The 16,725-nt window shown below is 37.7% G+C and overlaps 1 protein-coding gene and 1 long non-coding RNA gene across 5 annotated transcripts in view; one reads left to right on the top strand and one right to left on the bottom strand.

Moving 5' to 3' along the window:
• Positions 1 to 16,725, top strand: part of LOC118929216 (ankyrin repeat domain-containing protein 62-like) — a 79,140-nt gene that overhangs the window by 56,190 nt on the left and 6,225 nt on the right. Inside the window, exons 12-16 of the mRNA XM_057498085.1 lie at positions 293 to 436; positions 6,578 to 6,754; positions 7,302 to 7,507; positions 14,596 to 14,665; positions 15,701 to 15,746. Of these exons, the coding sequence (XP_057354068.1) occupies positions 293 to 436; positions 6,578 to 6,754; positions 7,302 to 7,507; positions 14,596 to 14,665; positions 15,701 to 15,746 (643 nt within the window). The remainder of the gene's footprint in view (positions 1 to 292; positions 437 to 6,577; positions 6,755 to 7,301; positions 7,508 to 14,595; positions 14,666 to 15,700; positions 15,747 to 16,725) is intronic.
• The window catches only part of LOC130682894 (uncharacterized), a 32,889-nt gene continuing 16,606 nt past the window's right edge, over positions 443 to 16,725 (bottom strand). The window contains exons 2-7 of one of the 4 annotated variants that reach the window (XR_008996319.1): positions 7,269 to 7,431; positions 6,641 to 6,692; positions 5,226 to 5,482; positions 3,958 to 4,101; positions 3,429 to 3,700; positions 443 to 2,636 (exon numbers count right to left, since the gene is read on the bottom strand). This is a non-coding gene — a long non-coding RNA (uncharacterized LOC130682894). The remainder of the gene's footprint in view (positions 2,637 to 3,428; positions 3,701 to 3,957; positions 4,102 to 5,225; positions 5,483 to 6,640; positions 6,693 to 7,268; positions 7,432 to 16,725) is intronic. The other 3 variants (XR_008996322.1, XR_008996320.1, XR_008996321.1) reach the window with 3 other exon arrangements.

Here is a 16,725-nt window from a genome sequence, read left to right as displayed (position 1 = left end):
GAAAAAAGAGGGAAAACCTTTCACAACATATAATTTACCACCTCCAAGTCTCACGTATATGGTTTTTTTCTGAGACTTCCCTAGGCGGTAAAGCTCACAAATTCTTAGGGGGAGTGGATAGTGGGGCTGAATTCATTGTCTTAAGTATACAGTACTGATTAGGCAGGAGGATCACACAAAATTCAGTAACCAGGAATGTGTATGCATGAGGAAAAGGTGAATTGATGAATGCACTGACATTTTTCAAAACACGTATGTTAGAGTGATATATTAACAACAAATATGTTATTAGGTACTTGTGAGACACCAACTCCAACAAGAATGGGCTGACATGGAAATACAACGAATTGAGTCAGAGAGTTTGCTAGAAGCTACCTCCTACTATACCATTGAGAGACAGGACTTAAAGAAGAAATTAAATCAAGCCCTAAGTCAGGTATGTGTGAAATTTAACATACCAACAGTTAATCTATAGCTAATGAAATAATACACAGTGTTTTAGAATATTAATTTCTGTGGACAGCTTTTATATTTTCATTACAACAAATTTATTACAATTCTGTCTTTACAATGCACTTATTTCTTAAACTCTGACTTTAGTTCTGCCATTTATATTATCCATTTTTTCTTACAATATTTATCCTTAGGAAAACAAAATTAAGCATCACTCTTCACATCAGCTGAGACTTTGTTTTTTAGTACCAACCATTGTTTTTTTTACAGATCTCTCTTTTGCCATGATGAGGCAAGCCAAATAAAATCACATCATAATGTTTAATGGAATGTTTCAGAAAATTGTAATTTTTGTTACCTTCACTGTTGCAGATGTAGAATACATTTATTTTGTGGATTTCAGGTTAATTGTACAAAAGGTCATTATATAAACCAGTTGAAATGAGATACTTCCCTCATTTCCTTTCCCCTTTAGATATTCTGTAAAAATGTGGAAAGATTCAGATTATGTATAGTATGTATCCAAACAGAGAGAATTAAGAAAATTATCTATATCCAGCTGTTAGTCAGAAAAATAGATATGAGTGAGGTGGAAAAAGAGTAAGGCCAGGAAAAAGCCCACTGAAAAAGACCCAGAGTTAATCAGTTAACACTCAAAAAGCCAGGAACAACTTGGCCTGGAATGTTTGAATATTCCCCAGGTAAAGGAGGGTACCTCAGCATAGCCCATGTCTTTATTGTGTTAATTATGCAGGCCCAATTTATTTTTTGACTTTACCTATCTGCTGGTCTTTTTCTCCTTCAGCACTAATCAAATAATTTGCAACCCAGGCAACTAATTTAGCATGCAGGCCCAGCTGTAAACAGCATAGTAAAAGGCAGGAAGTTAAGTAAGATTCTTAATTTACTCTTTCCCAAGTGGTGCTTGAGGGTTCTGATGCTTTTCTACATTCTTAACAACATCTGTCATCATCTGTCTTTTTTATTGTAGCCATCCTATAGTGGGTGTGAAATGGCATCTCACTGTGGTTTTGATTTGCATTTTTCTGATGAATAATGTTTTTGAGCATCTTTTCCTATGCTTATTAACCATTCAGGTATCTTCTTTGAAGAACTGGCTGTTTGATTCCTTTGCCTATTTTAATATTGGACTGTCTTTTCTAAGTGAATTACAAGAGTTATTTCTATATTATAGATACAGATCCATTACCAGATAAAGGTTTTTCAAGTATTTTCTCCTATTCTATAGCTTGCCTTTTCACTGTCCTGATGAATCCAGTTAATCTGCTTTTCTCCTTTGGTGTCATCTAAGAAACCATTGCCAAATCCAGTCACAAAGATACACATCTTTGTTTTTTCCTATGAGTTTTATAATTTTTGCACTTACATGTTGAGTTAACTTTGTATATATGCTATGAAGTAGAGGTCTGATTTTATTCTTCTGTATGTGGATATTCAGTGGCCCCAGTACCATGGGTTAAAAAGATTATTTTTGACCCATTTAACCTTTTGGCACCCTTGTTGAAAATCAGTTCACCAGAGTTTATTTTGTATCCCCAATTCTAATACGGTTGCTGCATGTCTACCCTTATGCCAATACCAAATCAAATATTGTGAGGACTCTTTCACGGTCATCTTTAATAGTACCACTTGCTTCTCTCAGCTCATGCAGACACTTTTAGCTTCAGAGCCTTTGTCCAGCTTGTGCCCTGCTGACCGTGCCATGATGGGAAGTCAGGCTAACAACAAAGGTAGAGCCCATTCCCTTTCTTTTCTCCATCCACACCTTTAGTCTCTCACCAGTGTTCCTCCACCTCACTCCCATTTGCATGTCTGGCTCACAGGATCTGCTGACTCAGTCTGTGTAGTTCATTATGTTTCAGTGACTCACTATAGGGCATAGACTGATCCATAGATTTCACCATCTAGGAAGGAAGAGATGAAGTCTGGGCTTTTGGCTTTCTCTTTGGAAGTCTGGCTAATCTGTCATCTTTCTATTCACAATTAAATCTTCTTTTGACCTGGTTCTTGTGTGTAATCCTGAAGCCAACCTTGTTCTTGGTGCTGATCCTATATTCTCAGAAACCTCAGTTCTCTGTATCCACCTCCTTTTACTTAAATCGAAAGAGATGGATAGCTGTACTTCATAGCTCAATGCATAATTGACAGAATCCTATTTCTTCCTATCCCAAGGAAAAAAAATGTCAAGAGTACAACTCTTAAAAGTGAGGTAATTATTCAACCAAGTCATTGAATAAACAATTGACTTAATCAGAATTTCAAAGCTAAATTGTATGATAGGGAGAAGTACTATGGTGCAACATAAAGATGAGATGGTCTTACCTCCCCATACTGACAGCCTTGAGGTAAGATAAAGGAGAAATTGTACTTAAATAGTCCAAAGGACACTGCATTTATTTTACTACTGAGATTAAAAATGATTCCTTAATGTTCTCTTTATTTCCTCACTGAGGCAAGTAAAATGAAGCTTGAGTGCTAGACTGACTAATAAATACTCCATACTGTCTATTAGAATTTCAGTTAATTGAAATCGGATAAAATGCCTCATTATTGGCTACTAAAGTATTTCAGTTGTTATTCTTTAAATCCTATGTCTCTCCTTGCTTACCAGTCTTCCCTATCCCCTAACTTGAGGAAAAGTTCTGAAGAGGCATATATGCCTAAGGGTAAGAATTTATAATTGAAAGGAACCCTAGAAAAACTTCTTAGGTCTTCTAGTCATCTGCTTCTTCTCACTAGCATTGTTTACCATTAATAAATTAATCTCCACATTTATTATAACTCATTTTAAAGAGGACTCATTTCTACTGTTTGGCACCCTTGATGAAAATCAGTTCACCACAAATAAGTTAGTTTTCATATTATCCCTTTTTTCACCACTTTTCTGTTTATCTGTTTTACCCTAATAAACTCCCAGGTTCAGTAGCTTAAATAACATTATCTTATTCACAAACCTCCGTCAGGAAAGTGTGGCCAGGACAGCTTGTCTCTGCTTCCTTCAGCTTTAGCTGGGACAGCTTGGAGGCTGAGGCTGGAGTCATTTGGAGGCTAGTTCACTCACATGTCCGATTGTTGGCGCCAGGCCCTGGCTGGGACTTTAGTTGGGCGGGGCAGCTGGAACACCTGGCCTATCCCGGCCAACCAGCCTTGGAATTCATACAGCATCACCTTCCCATATTCTGTTCACTGGGAGCAAGTCAGTAAGGTTGGTCCATAACCTTCCTTTCTAAAAGAAATCAATGGATGTTTTAAAAGTAGAGACACGTTTAAAAAGCACAATTTTTAATTACCCTCCCACATGAAAAACACACTCCAATCACTATGTTATATACTTGAAACCAGTGTAATATCGTATGTCAACTATACTTAAAATAAAAAAGCCAAACAGACAACAACAAAAGTATATATCCATGTAGCCAAAACACTGGTCAAGATATATAAAACATTTCCATAAAAAAGAAAAGACGAGAAAAACACACTCACCCCTACCCTGTATCTGTGTGCCAAGCCTCAGTGATGATGGCATCCAGTTCAGGCTGGAGTCTGAGATCTTACATCTTCATCAGGTGCAGATGGGACAGGAGCCTGGGCTGTGGTTTCTACAGTTTAGCCCTTGGAGTACAATTCCTCTTAATACAAAGATTGAGAACTGAAGAGCCAAGTTATCTACCACCACCCACAGAGCCAACATTCTGCTGACCTGCTCAAGACTCTCATTCAGAATGGAAAATGGGAGACACATTAGTCCATAGCAATTCTGAAAGGCAGCCTGCTGCAGGCTGCTAGTTCTTTGAGGAAGACTTAGTCCTAATCATGGGAATGCCTCTCCGTGGCCCTTTGCTGTGCCTCTGAGCTCTCAGTTCTGTCTTGCTCATAAGAGATGACCTGTGTTTGCATCTGTTTTTTCAGCCTGCTTCCTCCCTGTAGAACTTCCAAGACCCAAAGGCCTCTTTTCATTTGTATTCTCTCCATCTCTCAGTCCAGGCTACCAGGCAGTGTTTTTGCTAATACTGTTTTTAAAACCTTGAGTTTCCTGTGAATTTTATTGGGGTACATGCCAATAGGAAAGGGACCCTCATGAGTGATTTTGAGATAAGCTCTTCACTTTGGGCTTCCTGTGAAGCTGTTGTAGGATGGTGCCTTAAAATGTGTAAACTCTGAAGATCCTTAGAAGAATTTGAGGCACCACCGTAAATCTTTCTGAGATCCTAACAAAGGATTTTACAGTCTTGGCTGCAACTTTAGGCTGTGTTTTCTCCTGGCAGCACCCTGGATTTGATCTTAGTTCAGAAGTCATTTCTTTTAGAATTATTTGGCAATTAGACATGAGGAAAGGCTGTATTTGGGAAACAGATATTTGACCCTAGTAAGCCCTAGTTCCTTTATGTGTAAAATTCTTCAGCTTATCTTGCTCACTGATCTTTACTTTCAGCTGCTTTGGAGCAAGAGTCCCCTTTCCTCCAGGTTCCAGTGTCACTGTCTTTCCCTGCCTAGAAGCCCTTGCTGTCAGCCCCTTCAGGGGCCATCAGGCTTCCACTAACAGGCTCCCGGAGGCCCTGCTGGTTTTCATTCTGACTCTTCTCCACCTCCTTTCAGGTTCCACCTATCACCCTGTTCAAAGGCACTCTTTATGTGTTTTAGTTGTTTTTCTTTAATGGCAGCACCCCATTTTTAAGATCAGTATCTGTGCCAGTTATTTATTGCTGCATGATGAACCACCTCAAAACCTAGTGGCTCAAAACAGTACTTACTTTGTTCACAAATCTACAGTTTAGGCAAGGCTCAGTGAGGCGAGCTTCTTTCTTCTCCACTTGGCATCAGCTGGGATGATACACCACTGGGGACTAGAATCACCTAAAGGTGCCACATGCACTTGTTTGGCAGTTGAAGTCAGCTTCTGGCTGGCACAGAAGCTACATCAGTCTCAGTTGGCACATCTCTGTGAGGATTCACTTGGTGCCCTGGGGTGCTTCACAGCAAGGTGGCTGGGCTCCTAGGGTGAGCCTCCCTAGAGCAAGAATATCAGATGGAAGCTGTATTTACACTTTCTAACCAAGCCTAGGGTTCACACAGCAGTTCCACCATATGCTCTTCACTAGAAACGAGGTAGTAAGGCCACACATATGGAAGGGGAGGGAATTTCACAGGAAATGTAAAATTTGTAAGAATTTGTAAAAACCACATCCACTCACCTTATCTTACCAAATAATCACTGTATCTAAACAAAAGTAGTTCTTCCCACCTCAGTATCGCTGAAATTACAACAGGTTTATGTTTTCTTATTTGTTGGTAAGAAACAAAAGATAACAAGATAGCACTATGGAGTTGTGGTATTGTTCAAAAAAATGTATGGCTCATCTCACTAAAATTCCATATTGGGAGATATGAATTCTCCTTAACTGTGACAATCCTTTCCTTGGAAACTGATTTGAATTAGCATAAAACATTTGTAGTTGAGAAAAAGGCTTATGGCATTAAAATACATATTTATAGATCACTAGAGTCTTATTTTGGGAGGCATTTATTGAGTTAGGGCTAAATAACTCAATGTGATAGTTCTGAAACTTTTTTTAAATTATGAACTGTTAGCATGGGGGACCTTTCCTACTGAGAGGTGACATATAATAACTTGATGGAGAAACAACATGGGACAATAATATAAAAATATAAGAGCATAATAAGGAATATAGTCAAAATATTGTAACAACCTGGTATGGTGATACCTGGTACCTAGAATTATCATGTATATAAATGTTGAATCACTGTGTTGTACACCTGAAACTAATGTAATGCAATACTGTTGTCAACTACCCTTCAATAATAAAAAAATAAAAAATAAAAAATAAAAAAAATATAAGAGCATAAAACCAAGTGCAAATGTTGTAATGGCAAAAATGGCAGCAAAGGGTGTATTATTTTGACTCCTGGTGGTTTTAATTTTGTTCTTGAATTTCTGAGCAATTCAAGGTTCAGTGTTCTAAGACTCTACTATGGTATGGGTAACATTTTATTATAACTTAATTTATTTTAATTGATACTGGCTTTGACTTGGGCCATTCTCAGTCTTCCTTCATTACCAAACTCACTTATTTCATTCATGTAGGTTGTTGATCTTTCAAGAAAACTGGAAGTTTCATCTTCAGAAGTCAGAAACCTTAAAACTCACCTGGCAAGGATTTCACTGGAACACAATAAGTTGGAACAGTACAGACGGGACACTGAAGAAAGAGCAAGACAGAAAACAGGAGAAAAATTAAAAGAAGTAGATTGGTTTTTACAGGTTAATTTATTAATCTGTAATGTGCCTTATTTCATCTCCCTGCAGATTACATTTTCGATGTATACATTTATCTCTGTTTCCTCTACTTTTATGCCAGTTGGTTTCATACATTTCTGGAAGGATGGTAGCATGTGTTTCTCCTAAATATTTCAGTTTCCATCATTATCACAAAATCCATCTTTCAGAATCATTCTCATTAAACAATCATTTAGAATTTTCAAGACTGGCTGACAAGAGGAAAAGGAAATTGTGATTTTAAAAGTATACCATATTCTTGGATTATATTGTTTAAATATTTTAACTATAGATTGTTATTGTTTGAAATGTCAGATTATATGAGTACTAAAATAAGAATGACTCAACCTAATTTTTATAATGCAGATTTAATTCAAATGAGGTTAAGGTAAATATATTAAACTTCAAGTCTTTTTTTTCACATTTAAAATTGCTTTCTGAAACACTGAGTCAAAACTAAGGGAAACAAATATGCTATAATTATTCAGATTATACTTACTTAAAAAACGCATTCTTTTAATTTGTTTTAAAGGATGAAGCACAAAAGAGATTACAGCAGTGGAGAGAGAAGGATAATTCTTCATTTAGAATGCAAATGGAACTCAGAATTAAAGATCTCGAGTTTCAGCTCTCCAAAAAAACTTCTCAAGATTCCATTACAGCTGAATTGGAGAAATATAAACAATTACACAGAGAAGAAGTAAATACCAGCCTGTCATTGGCAAATCAACTAGACAAGTAAGTCAAAACAGAATCATAGAAAATAAATTAAGCTCATTAGTTTGCCTCTAAAGCATTATTTCTATGGAGCCAGGTTTATAAGATTAGTAGGAATGAAAGGTAACTGGATAGTATATTCTGGAAAATGATGTTTGTAAATGAACTTACATTTAAAATGTTCCTCCAAGAGTTTTTGTACCCCTCTCCCCTTTTTGGTTTTAAATGACTATTTTTTCCTTTTAATATTTTCATAGTTAACCTGATCTACTAGTCTTGAACCTCATTGTTTTTGAAGCTTTGTAACTTTGATATTATTATAAAATGACTTCCTAAAGAATTCCACTAAACAGAAATATTAATGAGTTTAACTATTTTTTGGAAGATTACATCTTAAACTCAAAGGGCCAAGTACTACTATTCAGCTGTCTTGCCTGAGGGCTTCAGCTCCAGGCAAGTTCACTATGAGTTCAGTGAGATGGAGAAATGACAAGGGAACGTTCCTGAGGTTAAAAGGTTTCTACCTGGCTCTATTCTCCCATCAATAGTTGGACACTAGAATCACATGCACCCAACAGTCTGCAGGTCCGTAATCTACATCTCTGCCTCTGGGAAGGAGTCTTTATATAATGACTCAGCCACTAATAGCTTATTGCCTATGGGTGTGGAGGCAGTAGCCTAGCAGCAGGCCAATTAAATCGACCAGTTTAGGTTCTGTTGAGGATCCTGGCAATAGAACCTTCCATTTTCCTCACATTAGCATATCCACTGCATGGAAGTTTTGTTTTCCTGATTGTAATCTTTGGTGTTACCACTAGAGGGCTTCATGGAAAAAACTATCATAATTTTTCTACTCTACATAAAGGCATCCATCTGAAATAAAGACTGACATAGGGATGAACAGCACTATAATTCAGAAAGTGGTTAAAAATAACACTGTGGGGGAGGAGCCAAGATGACGGCGTGAGTAGGGCAGCGGAAATCTCCTCCCAAAACCATACATATTTTTTAAAATAAAAACAAATACAACTATTTCTAAAAGAGAGACCAGAAGATACAGTACAACAGCCAGACTGCATCTACATTTGTGAGAACTCAGCATCTCACGAAGAGGGTAAGATACAAGCCGTGGCCCGGTGGGACCCGAGTGCCCCCACAACCCCAGCTCCCCAGTGGGAGAAAAGGAGTCGCAATGGGGAGGGAGTGGGAGCCTAGGACTGCTAAATACCCAGCCCTAGTCATCCACACCAGGAGCACAGACACACAGTGCGTAGTCTGCTGGAAATTAGGGAAACAGAACAGTAAAATCTACGAGCGGGTCCCCACAAACAGTGCCCGTTGCACAAAAGAAAAGCGAGTGCTTTTTCAAAGTCTTAAAGGGACAGGGGTCTCACAGCTGGATGGAAGGATCCTGGCACACTCAGCTCAGCAGCTGGGAACCCCGGAGAACTATGGGTGCTCAACCCCCTGTAAGGCAGCACAGCTCTTAGGCTCCTCACAACGATCAACAGCCTCCTGTCCATTCCCCCTCCGGCGCAGCCCCGCCATGGCAGTGAGCAGCTTGGGAGAGGCCAGACCCACAGCAACTGCCCGGAGCCTACTCCGCAGCCATCAGGAGAAGACTCAGATGCACCGTCTGTGCGCAACTGCCCAGCACAAGCTGCTAGGGGTCGCTGTTCTCTCAGGAAAGGAAGGCGAACAGCAAGCCAGAAGGGACTTTGTTCTCCCAGCTGACATACACACCAAATGCCCAAGACTACCTCTATCACCATGAAAAGGCAGAAGAATTTGATCCAGACAAGAATAACTCTGACATACCCCGAGAGGGAACCTGGGGACATAGATTTAACCAATCTTCCTAAAAAAGAATTCAAAATAAAGGTCATAAGCATGCTGATGGAGCTACAGAGAAATGTTCAGGAGCTGATGGATAAAGTTGGGAGGGAGAATACAGAAATAAAACAATCTCTGGAAGGACTTAAGAGAAGACTGGATGAGGTGGAAGAGGCCATTAATGTAATAGGAATCAGAGAACAGGAACACAGAGAAGTTGACACAGAGAGAGATAAAAGGATCTCCAGGAATGAAAGATTATGAAGAAACTGTGTGACCAATACAAATGGAACAATATTCACATTAGAAGGGTATCAGAAGAAGAAGGGAGAGAAAAAGAGATAGAAACTGTCTTTGAAGAAATAATTGCTGAAAACTTACCCAAACTGGGGGAGGAAATAGTCTCTCAGATGACAGAAGTCCACGGGATACCCAACAGAAGGGAACCAAGAAGGACACCACCAAGATACATAATAGTTAAAATGGCAAAGATCAAGGACAAGGACAGAGTATTAAAGGTAGCCAGAGAGAGAAAAAAGGTCACCTACAAAGGAAAACCCATCAGGCTATTATCAGACCTCAACAGAAACATTACAGGACAGAAGAGAATGGCATGTATATTTAATGCAATGAAATAGAAGGGCCTTGAACCAAGAATACTGTATCCAGCACAACTATCATTTAAATATGAAGGAGGGATTAAACAATTCCCAGACAAGCAAAAGTTGAGGGAATTTGCATCCCACAAACCACCTCTACAGGGTATTTTAGAGGGACTGCTCTAGATGGGAGCACTCCTAAGGCTAAATAGATGTCACCAGAGAAAATAAAATCACAGCAAAGAAAGCAGACCAACCAAATACTAACTAAAGGCAATAAATAAAATTAACTACTCACAAAAGCAATCAAAGGAAACACAAAAGAGCACAGAATAAAACACCCAACATATAAAGAATGGAGGAGGAGGAATAAGAAGGTAGAGAAATACAGAAACATCAGACAGTGTTTACAATAGCTCAATAAGCGAGTTAAGTTAGACGGTAAGATAGTAAAGAAGCTAACCTTGAACCTTTGGTAACCACGAATCTAAAGCCTGCAATGGAAATAAGTACATATATTTCAATAATCACCCCTAAATGTCAATGGACTGAATGCACCAATCAAAAGACACAGAGTAATAGAATGGGTAAAAAAGCAAGACCCTTCTACATGCTGCTTACAAGAGAATCGCCTCAAATCTAAAGACATGCACAGACTAAAAGTAGAGGGATGGAAAAAGATATTTCATGCAAACAACAGGGAGAAAAATGCAGCTGTTGCAGTTTTAGTATCAGACAAAACAGAATTCAAAACAAAGAAAGTAAGAGATAAAGAAGGACATTACATAATGATAAAGGGGTCAGTACAAGAGGATATAACCATTATAAATTCTAAGAGGAAAGTATATAGCAATCCAGGCATATTTAAAGAACAATCCCAAATGAATCCTGTAAAGTGACAATTATTGAAATTGGAAAAAAAAGAACAAATGAGCCCTAAGGTCAGTAGAAGGAGGGACATAATAAAGGTAAGAGAAGAAATCAATAAAATTGAGAAGAATAAAACAATAGAAAATATCAATGAAACCAAGAGCTGATTCTCTGAGAAAATAAACAAAATAGACAAGCCCCTAGCCAGACTTATTAAGAGAAAAAGAGAATCAACACACATCAACAGAATCAGAAACAAGAAAGGAAAAATCACGACGGAGCCCACAGAAATACAAAGAATTATTAGAGAATGCTATGAAAACCAATGTGCGAACAAGCTGGAAAACCTAGAGGAAATGGACTATTTCCTAGAAAAATACAACCTTCCAAGACTGACCAAGGAAGAAACAGAAAATATAAATGGACCAATTACCAGCAATGAAATTGAAGTGGTAATCAAAAAACTACCCAAGGGCATAACCCCCAGGCCAGATGGATTGCCCATAGAATTTTATCAGACATACAGGGAAGACATAATACCCTTTCTCCTTAAAGATTTCCAAAAAAATTGAAGTAGAGTGAATACTCCCAAACTCATTCTATGAAGCCAGCATCACCCTAATACCAAAACCAAGAAAAGACCCCACCAAAAAAGAAAATTACAGAGCAATATCAACGGACGGAACATAGATACAAAAATACTCAACAAAATATTAGAAAATAGAATTCAGAAATACATCAAGAGGATCATACACCATGACCAAGTGGGATTCATCCCAGGGATGCAAGGATGGTACAACATTCGAAAATCCATCAACATCATCCACCACATAAAAAGAAGGACTAAAACCACATGATAATCTCCATAGATGCTGAAAAGGCATTCAACAAAATTCAACAGCCATTCATGATAAAAACTCTCAGCAAAATGGGAATAGAGGGCAATTACCTCAACATAATAAAGGCCATATTTGATAAACCCACAGACAACATCATAATGAACAGCGAGAAGCTGAAAGCTTTTCCTCTGAGATCGGGGACAAAACAGGGATGTCCGCTCTCACCACTGTTATTCCACATAGTACTGGAGGTCCTAGCCATGGCAATCAGACAAAACAAAGAAATACAAGGCATCCAGATTGGTAAAGAAGAAGTCAAACTGTCACTATTTGCAGATGACATGATATTGTACATAAAAAACCCTAAAGACTCTACTCCAAAACTACTAGAACTAATATCAGAATTCAGCAAAGTTGCAGAATACAAAATTAATACACAGAATTCTGTGGCTTTCCTATACACTGACAATGAACTAACAGAAAGAGAAATCAGGAAAACAATTCCATTCACAAAAGAACAAAATACCTAGGAAACCTAACCAAGGAGGTGAAAGACATATACCCTGAAAACTACAAGACACTCTTAGAGAAATTAAAGAAAACACTAACATATATAAACTCATCCCATGCTCTTGGCTAGGAAGAATTAATATTGTCAAAATGGCCATCCTGCCCAAAGCAATCTACAGATTCAATGTAATCCCTATCAAAATACCAACAGCATTCTTCAGCGAACTGGAACAAATAGTTCTAAAATTCATATGGCACCACCTAAGACACCAAATGGTCAAAGCAATACTGAGGAGGAAAAATAAAGTGGGGGGATCTCACTCCCCAACTTCAAGGTCTACTACAAAGCCACAGTAATCAATACAATTTGGTAACAGCGCAAGTACAGAGCCACAGACCAGTGGAACAGAATAGAAACTCCAGACATTAACCCAAACATATATGGTCCATTAATATACGATAAAGGAGCCGTGGACATACAATGGGAAAATGACAGCCTCTTCAACAGCTGGTATTGGCAAAACTGGACAGCTACATGTAAGAGAATGAAACTGGATCATTGTCTAACCCCATACACAAAAGTAAATTCAAAATGGATCACAGACCTGAATGTAAGTCATGAAACCATAAAACTCTTAGAAAAAAACATAGGCAAAAACCTCTTGGATATAAACATGAGCGACTTCTTCATGAACATATCTCCCCAGGCAAGGGAAACAAGAGCAAAAATGAACAAGTGGGACTATATCAAGCTGAAAAGCTGCTGTACAGCAAAGGACACCATCAATAGAACAAAAAGGCATCCTACAGTATGGGAGAATGTATTCATAAATGACAGATCTGATAAAGGGTTGACATCCAAAATATATAAAGAGCTCACACACCTCTACAAACAAAAAGGAAATAATCCAATTAAAAAATGGGCAGAGGAGCAGAACAGACATTTTTCCAAAGAAGAAGTTCAGATGGCCAACAGACACATGGAAAGATGCTCCACATCGCTAGTCATCAGAGAAATGCAAATTAAAACCACTATGAGATATCATAAGGATTGCCACCATCCAAAAGACAAACAACAACAAATGTTGGCAAGGTTGTGGAGAAAAGGGGAACCCTCCTACACTGCTGGTGGGAATGTAAATTAGTTCAACCATTGTGGAAAGCAGTATGGAAGTTCCTCAAAATTCTCAAAATAGAAATACCATTTGACCCAAGAATTCCACTCCTAGGAATTTACCCTAAGAACACAGTAGCCCAGTTTGAAAAATACAGATGCACCCCTGTTTATCGCAGCACTATTTAGAATAGCCAAGAAATGGGAACAACCTAACTGTCCATCAGTAGATGAATAGATAAAGAAGATGTGGTGCGTATACACAATGGAATATTATTCAGCCATAAGAAGAAAACAAGTCCGACCATTTTCAACAACATGGATGGGGCTAAAGGGTATTATGCTCAGAGAAATAAGCCAGGCAGAGAAAGACAGGTACCAAATGATTTCACTCATATGTGGAGTAAAAGAAAAAAAAAATCTGAAGGAAAAAAACAGCAACAGAATCACAGAACCCAAGAATTGGACTAACAGTTCCCAAGGGAAAGGGACTGGGGAGGATGGGTGGGAAGGGAGGGATAAGGAGGGGGATAAGAAAGGGGACATTACGATTAGCATGTATAATGTGGGGGGAGGCACAGGGAGGGCTATGCATCACATAGAAGACAAGCAGTGATTCTATAGCCTCTTACTATGCTGATGGACAGTGACTGTAATGGGGTTTGTGGGGGGTACTTGATGAAGGGGGTTCCTAGTAAACATAATGTTCCTCATGTAATTGTAGATTAGTGATACCAAAATAAAAAAATAATAACACTGGTCTGCCTGAGGGAGTGCATGGAAAACAGAAAGGATGGATACCTTGGTGACGATGTTACATGCTGACTGCCTCCAGAGCTATTTTAGTCTTCCTTGGTCACCCACACCCTTTTTCCTCCCCTAGAGATTGTTGCTCTCAATTATGCCTCAGTGCCTAATGCCTAATTTCTCTGAGATAGTGAGTGAGACATAAAGGGTGGTCAAAGCAAATGCTCGAAAATGTCTTTGATGGATGCTTTATCTTTTATCTCTGAACTGGTTTACTAAATAGGTTTAAGTGTCTCCTCATGAATCTTGTAAATACAGACATTCCAGAAGGCAGGAAGTTTTACTTGTAAGCCATCTATATCATGAATAGCCGTTTCTCTCCCTTCCCTACTTTGAATTACTTGTTAGTTAGGAGTCACCCTAGAAAAACATGTACTTAATTGTATACAATAGATCTTCAGCAGATTTTCAATGCTGAAACACTGTTTTGTAAGAAATTCAATTTAGTATTGTAGTGACTTTTTTTAATGCAAGGTATTTAGGTATCACTTAGGGAAAAATGAAATAATAAGCATTTGTTTTCACCACTCTCCACAGGACTACTGAGAGGTTAGCAGAGATCAATAGCAAACGTAGAGAGAAGGAAATGGACACATTCTTTGCCAAGGTTAGTTATACTCTCCTTTTTCCCCCTGGGTTTCAAATTTGTGATGTAATTCTTGTTTTTAGTTTGTTGAAATTCTAGTTGTTTAACTGATTAGTGCTCACTACTTAAAAGTCATAATTATTTGTGCTTCTGAGAAAGGAGACAGAAATTTTATTTTTTAAAGTTGTTGGATTTCTCATTTTCAAGAGATACCTAATGTTAACTCTATTCAATAAGTGAAACTAAACTGACACATTTTATATTTTGTGAAAAGCTGCATATTGAAAAAAATGCATCAAAACTCCCACTTTCCAGAAAGGCAACAAAATAGTCATTAAAGAATTGAGTATTATTTGCCTTGTTTCTAATTCTAGAAAATTATGAATCAGAAATTAAGTTTGAAAACTGGCTCCAGCCTCTATTTTTCCTTTCTTCAAGCAGATATTCTGAAATCTTTGTGTCCATATGAAGTAGAGAGAGATTTTGTAGTCATAGTACAGACGGAAAAATGGTTTCACTTAACTTTTGGCATGAATTTTTACATGACATTGTTATGACAGTCCCACTTTCCTCATTTTATGTATTTAAGATTCTGTGCTGAAAAATTAACAGCACAGATTATACCTTATCTAAAAGTACAATAATAGAAAGCCCTTTTGAAGGAAAAATTCATTAGAGTAAGAAAACTGATAAAGCTTTTATACAGGATAGTTTTTCTAAGTCTTGCAAAGTAATGCAGTGTATAATATGACTTGAATTGTTTAAATTTCTTCTTAATAGTAAGATCAAATATCACCTTTCTGAAATCATGTATTTAACACACACCAATATTGTACTTTTTATCAGATTAATCAAAATAACATTGCAGATATGTTATCTAAAATTGAGTAGGAATTTATTTTATTCATGTGATTATTTTTCTATTGAAGCAATCCCCAAGGTAAGTCTAGTCTCTAAAACTATTAGTTAAAGGCCATACATCATCAGCTATGTGTCACTCACATGATAATGTCTTGCTTAACTTAAAAATTACAAATAATATTTGACTTATTTCAGATGGAGCAAGAATTTGACAAAAATATAACTAGAGCACTAAAAGAAGGTATGTTGCCAAGATTTATTAATTAAATTTAGATGTCACTTCTCTCTGAAATGAACTCTGAATAGTAAATAGCAACTCTTTCCATTGTTCGGATAATAGGTATTATGTAAATATTTGTTTCTTATACATATCTAATGAGAAAATGTGAGGGCACAGCCATTCATAGTAAAAAAATACTTCTTCCTCATTTATTCAACATGTTCCATAGATTTTTTAAAATCTCAACACATCCATCAGTCTGTTCTTATTTTTGGCTATACCTTTTCTTTTACTTCTGCTATTCCTTTAGAACTCTCATCCTACACTTCTCAGAACACATGGGCTTTGTCAGCTTCTCATGTTTCTGGTAGGGATTTAAGGCCAAGAAACCAAGACTCACCTACTAATAGGCAATTTTAAGTGTCACTTGAAGGATGACATTTAAATCTCCAGCCATTGACTTGATCATTGGTTTTACCTTTCTACTCGCAGGAAAAATTACGAATACCTTAGCAAGGAATAAAAACACCCAAATCAAATTTGGTGCTTGCCAAGTCCTTCAGTCTCATCTCTTGCTACTTACCCTACTCTGCCCATTTGCTCTGGCATGTCACTGAACTAGACTACTTACAGTTCCACAAATGTTCTTCCTCACCTCTAGCTCTTTGCAGATGCTTCTTCCCTCTATCTGGCACATCTTTCCCTTTTCCTGCAGTATCAATTGGGATGTCCCCTCTGTGTGTTCTAATAGCACCCTGTTTTATACCTCTCATGGTATACCTGACTGTGTGGGAACTGCCTGTCGGTCTGTTTTTCCCGTTTACAGCATATGGTTGTCACGGTGAACTGTGTCATCTTTATCTTCTCTAGTTCCATCTTGTAATAGGAAAACCAGAAGCTCTGATACTTAGCCACAGTCAGAATTAATTGTGTATAACTATGGGCAAGTTATATTTCCTAGTAGTCTTGTATTTTGTACCACAGCTGTGTATAGATATTT

Source organism: Manis pentadactyla, chromosome 3 (assembly GCF_030020395.1).
Source record: "Manis pentadactyla isolate mManPen7 chromosome 3, mManPen7.hap1, whole genome shotgun sequence".
Lineage (NCBI taxonomy): Eukaryota > Metazoa > Chordata > Mammalia > Pholidota > Manidae > Manis > Manis pentadactyla.
The sequence above is the reverse complement of the archived record's forward strand: the minus strand, read 5'-3'. Positions and strand labels throughout refer to the sequence as shown.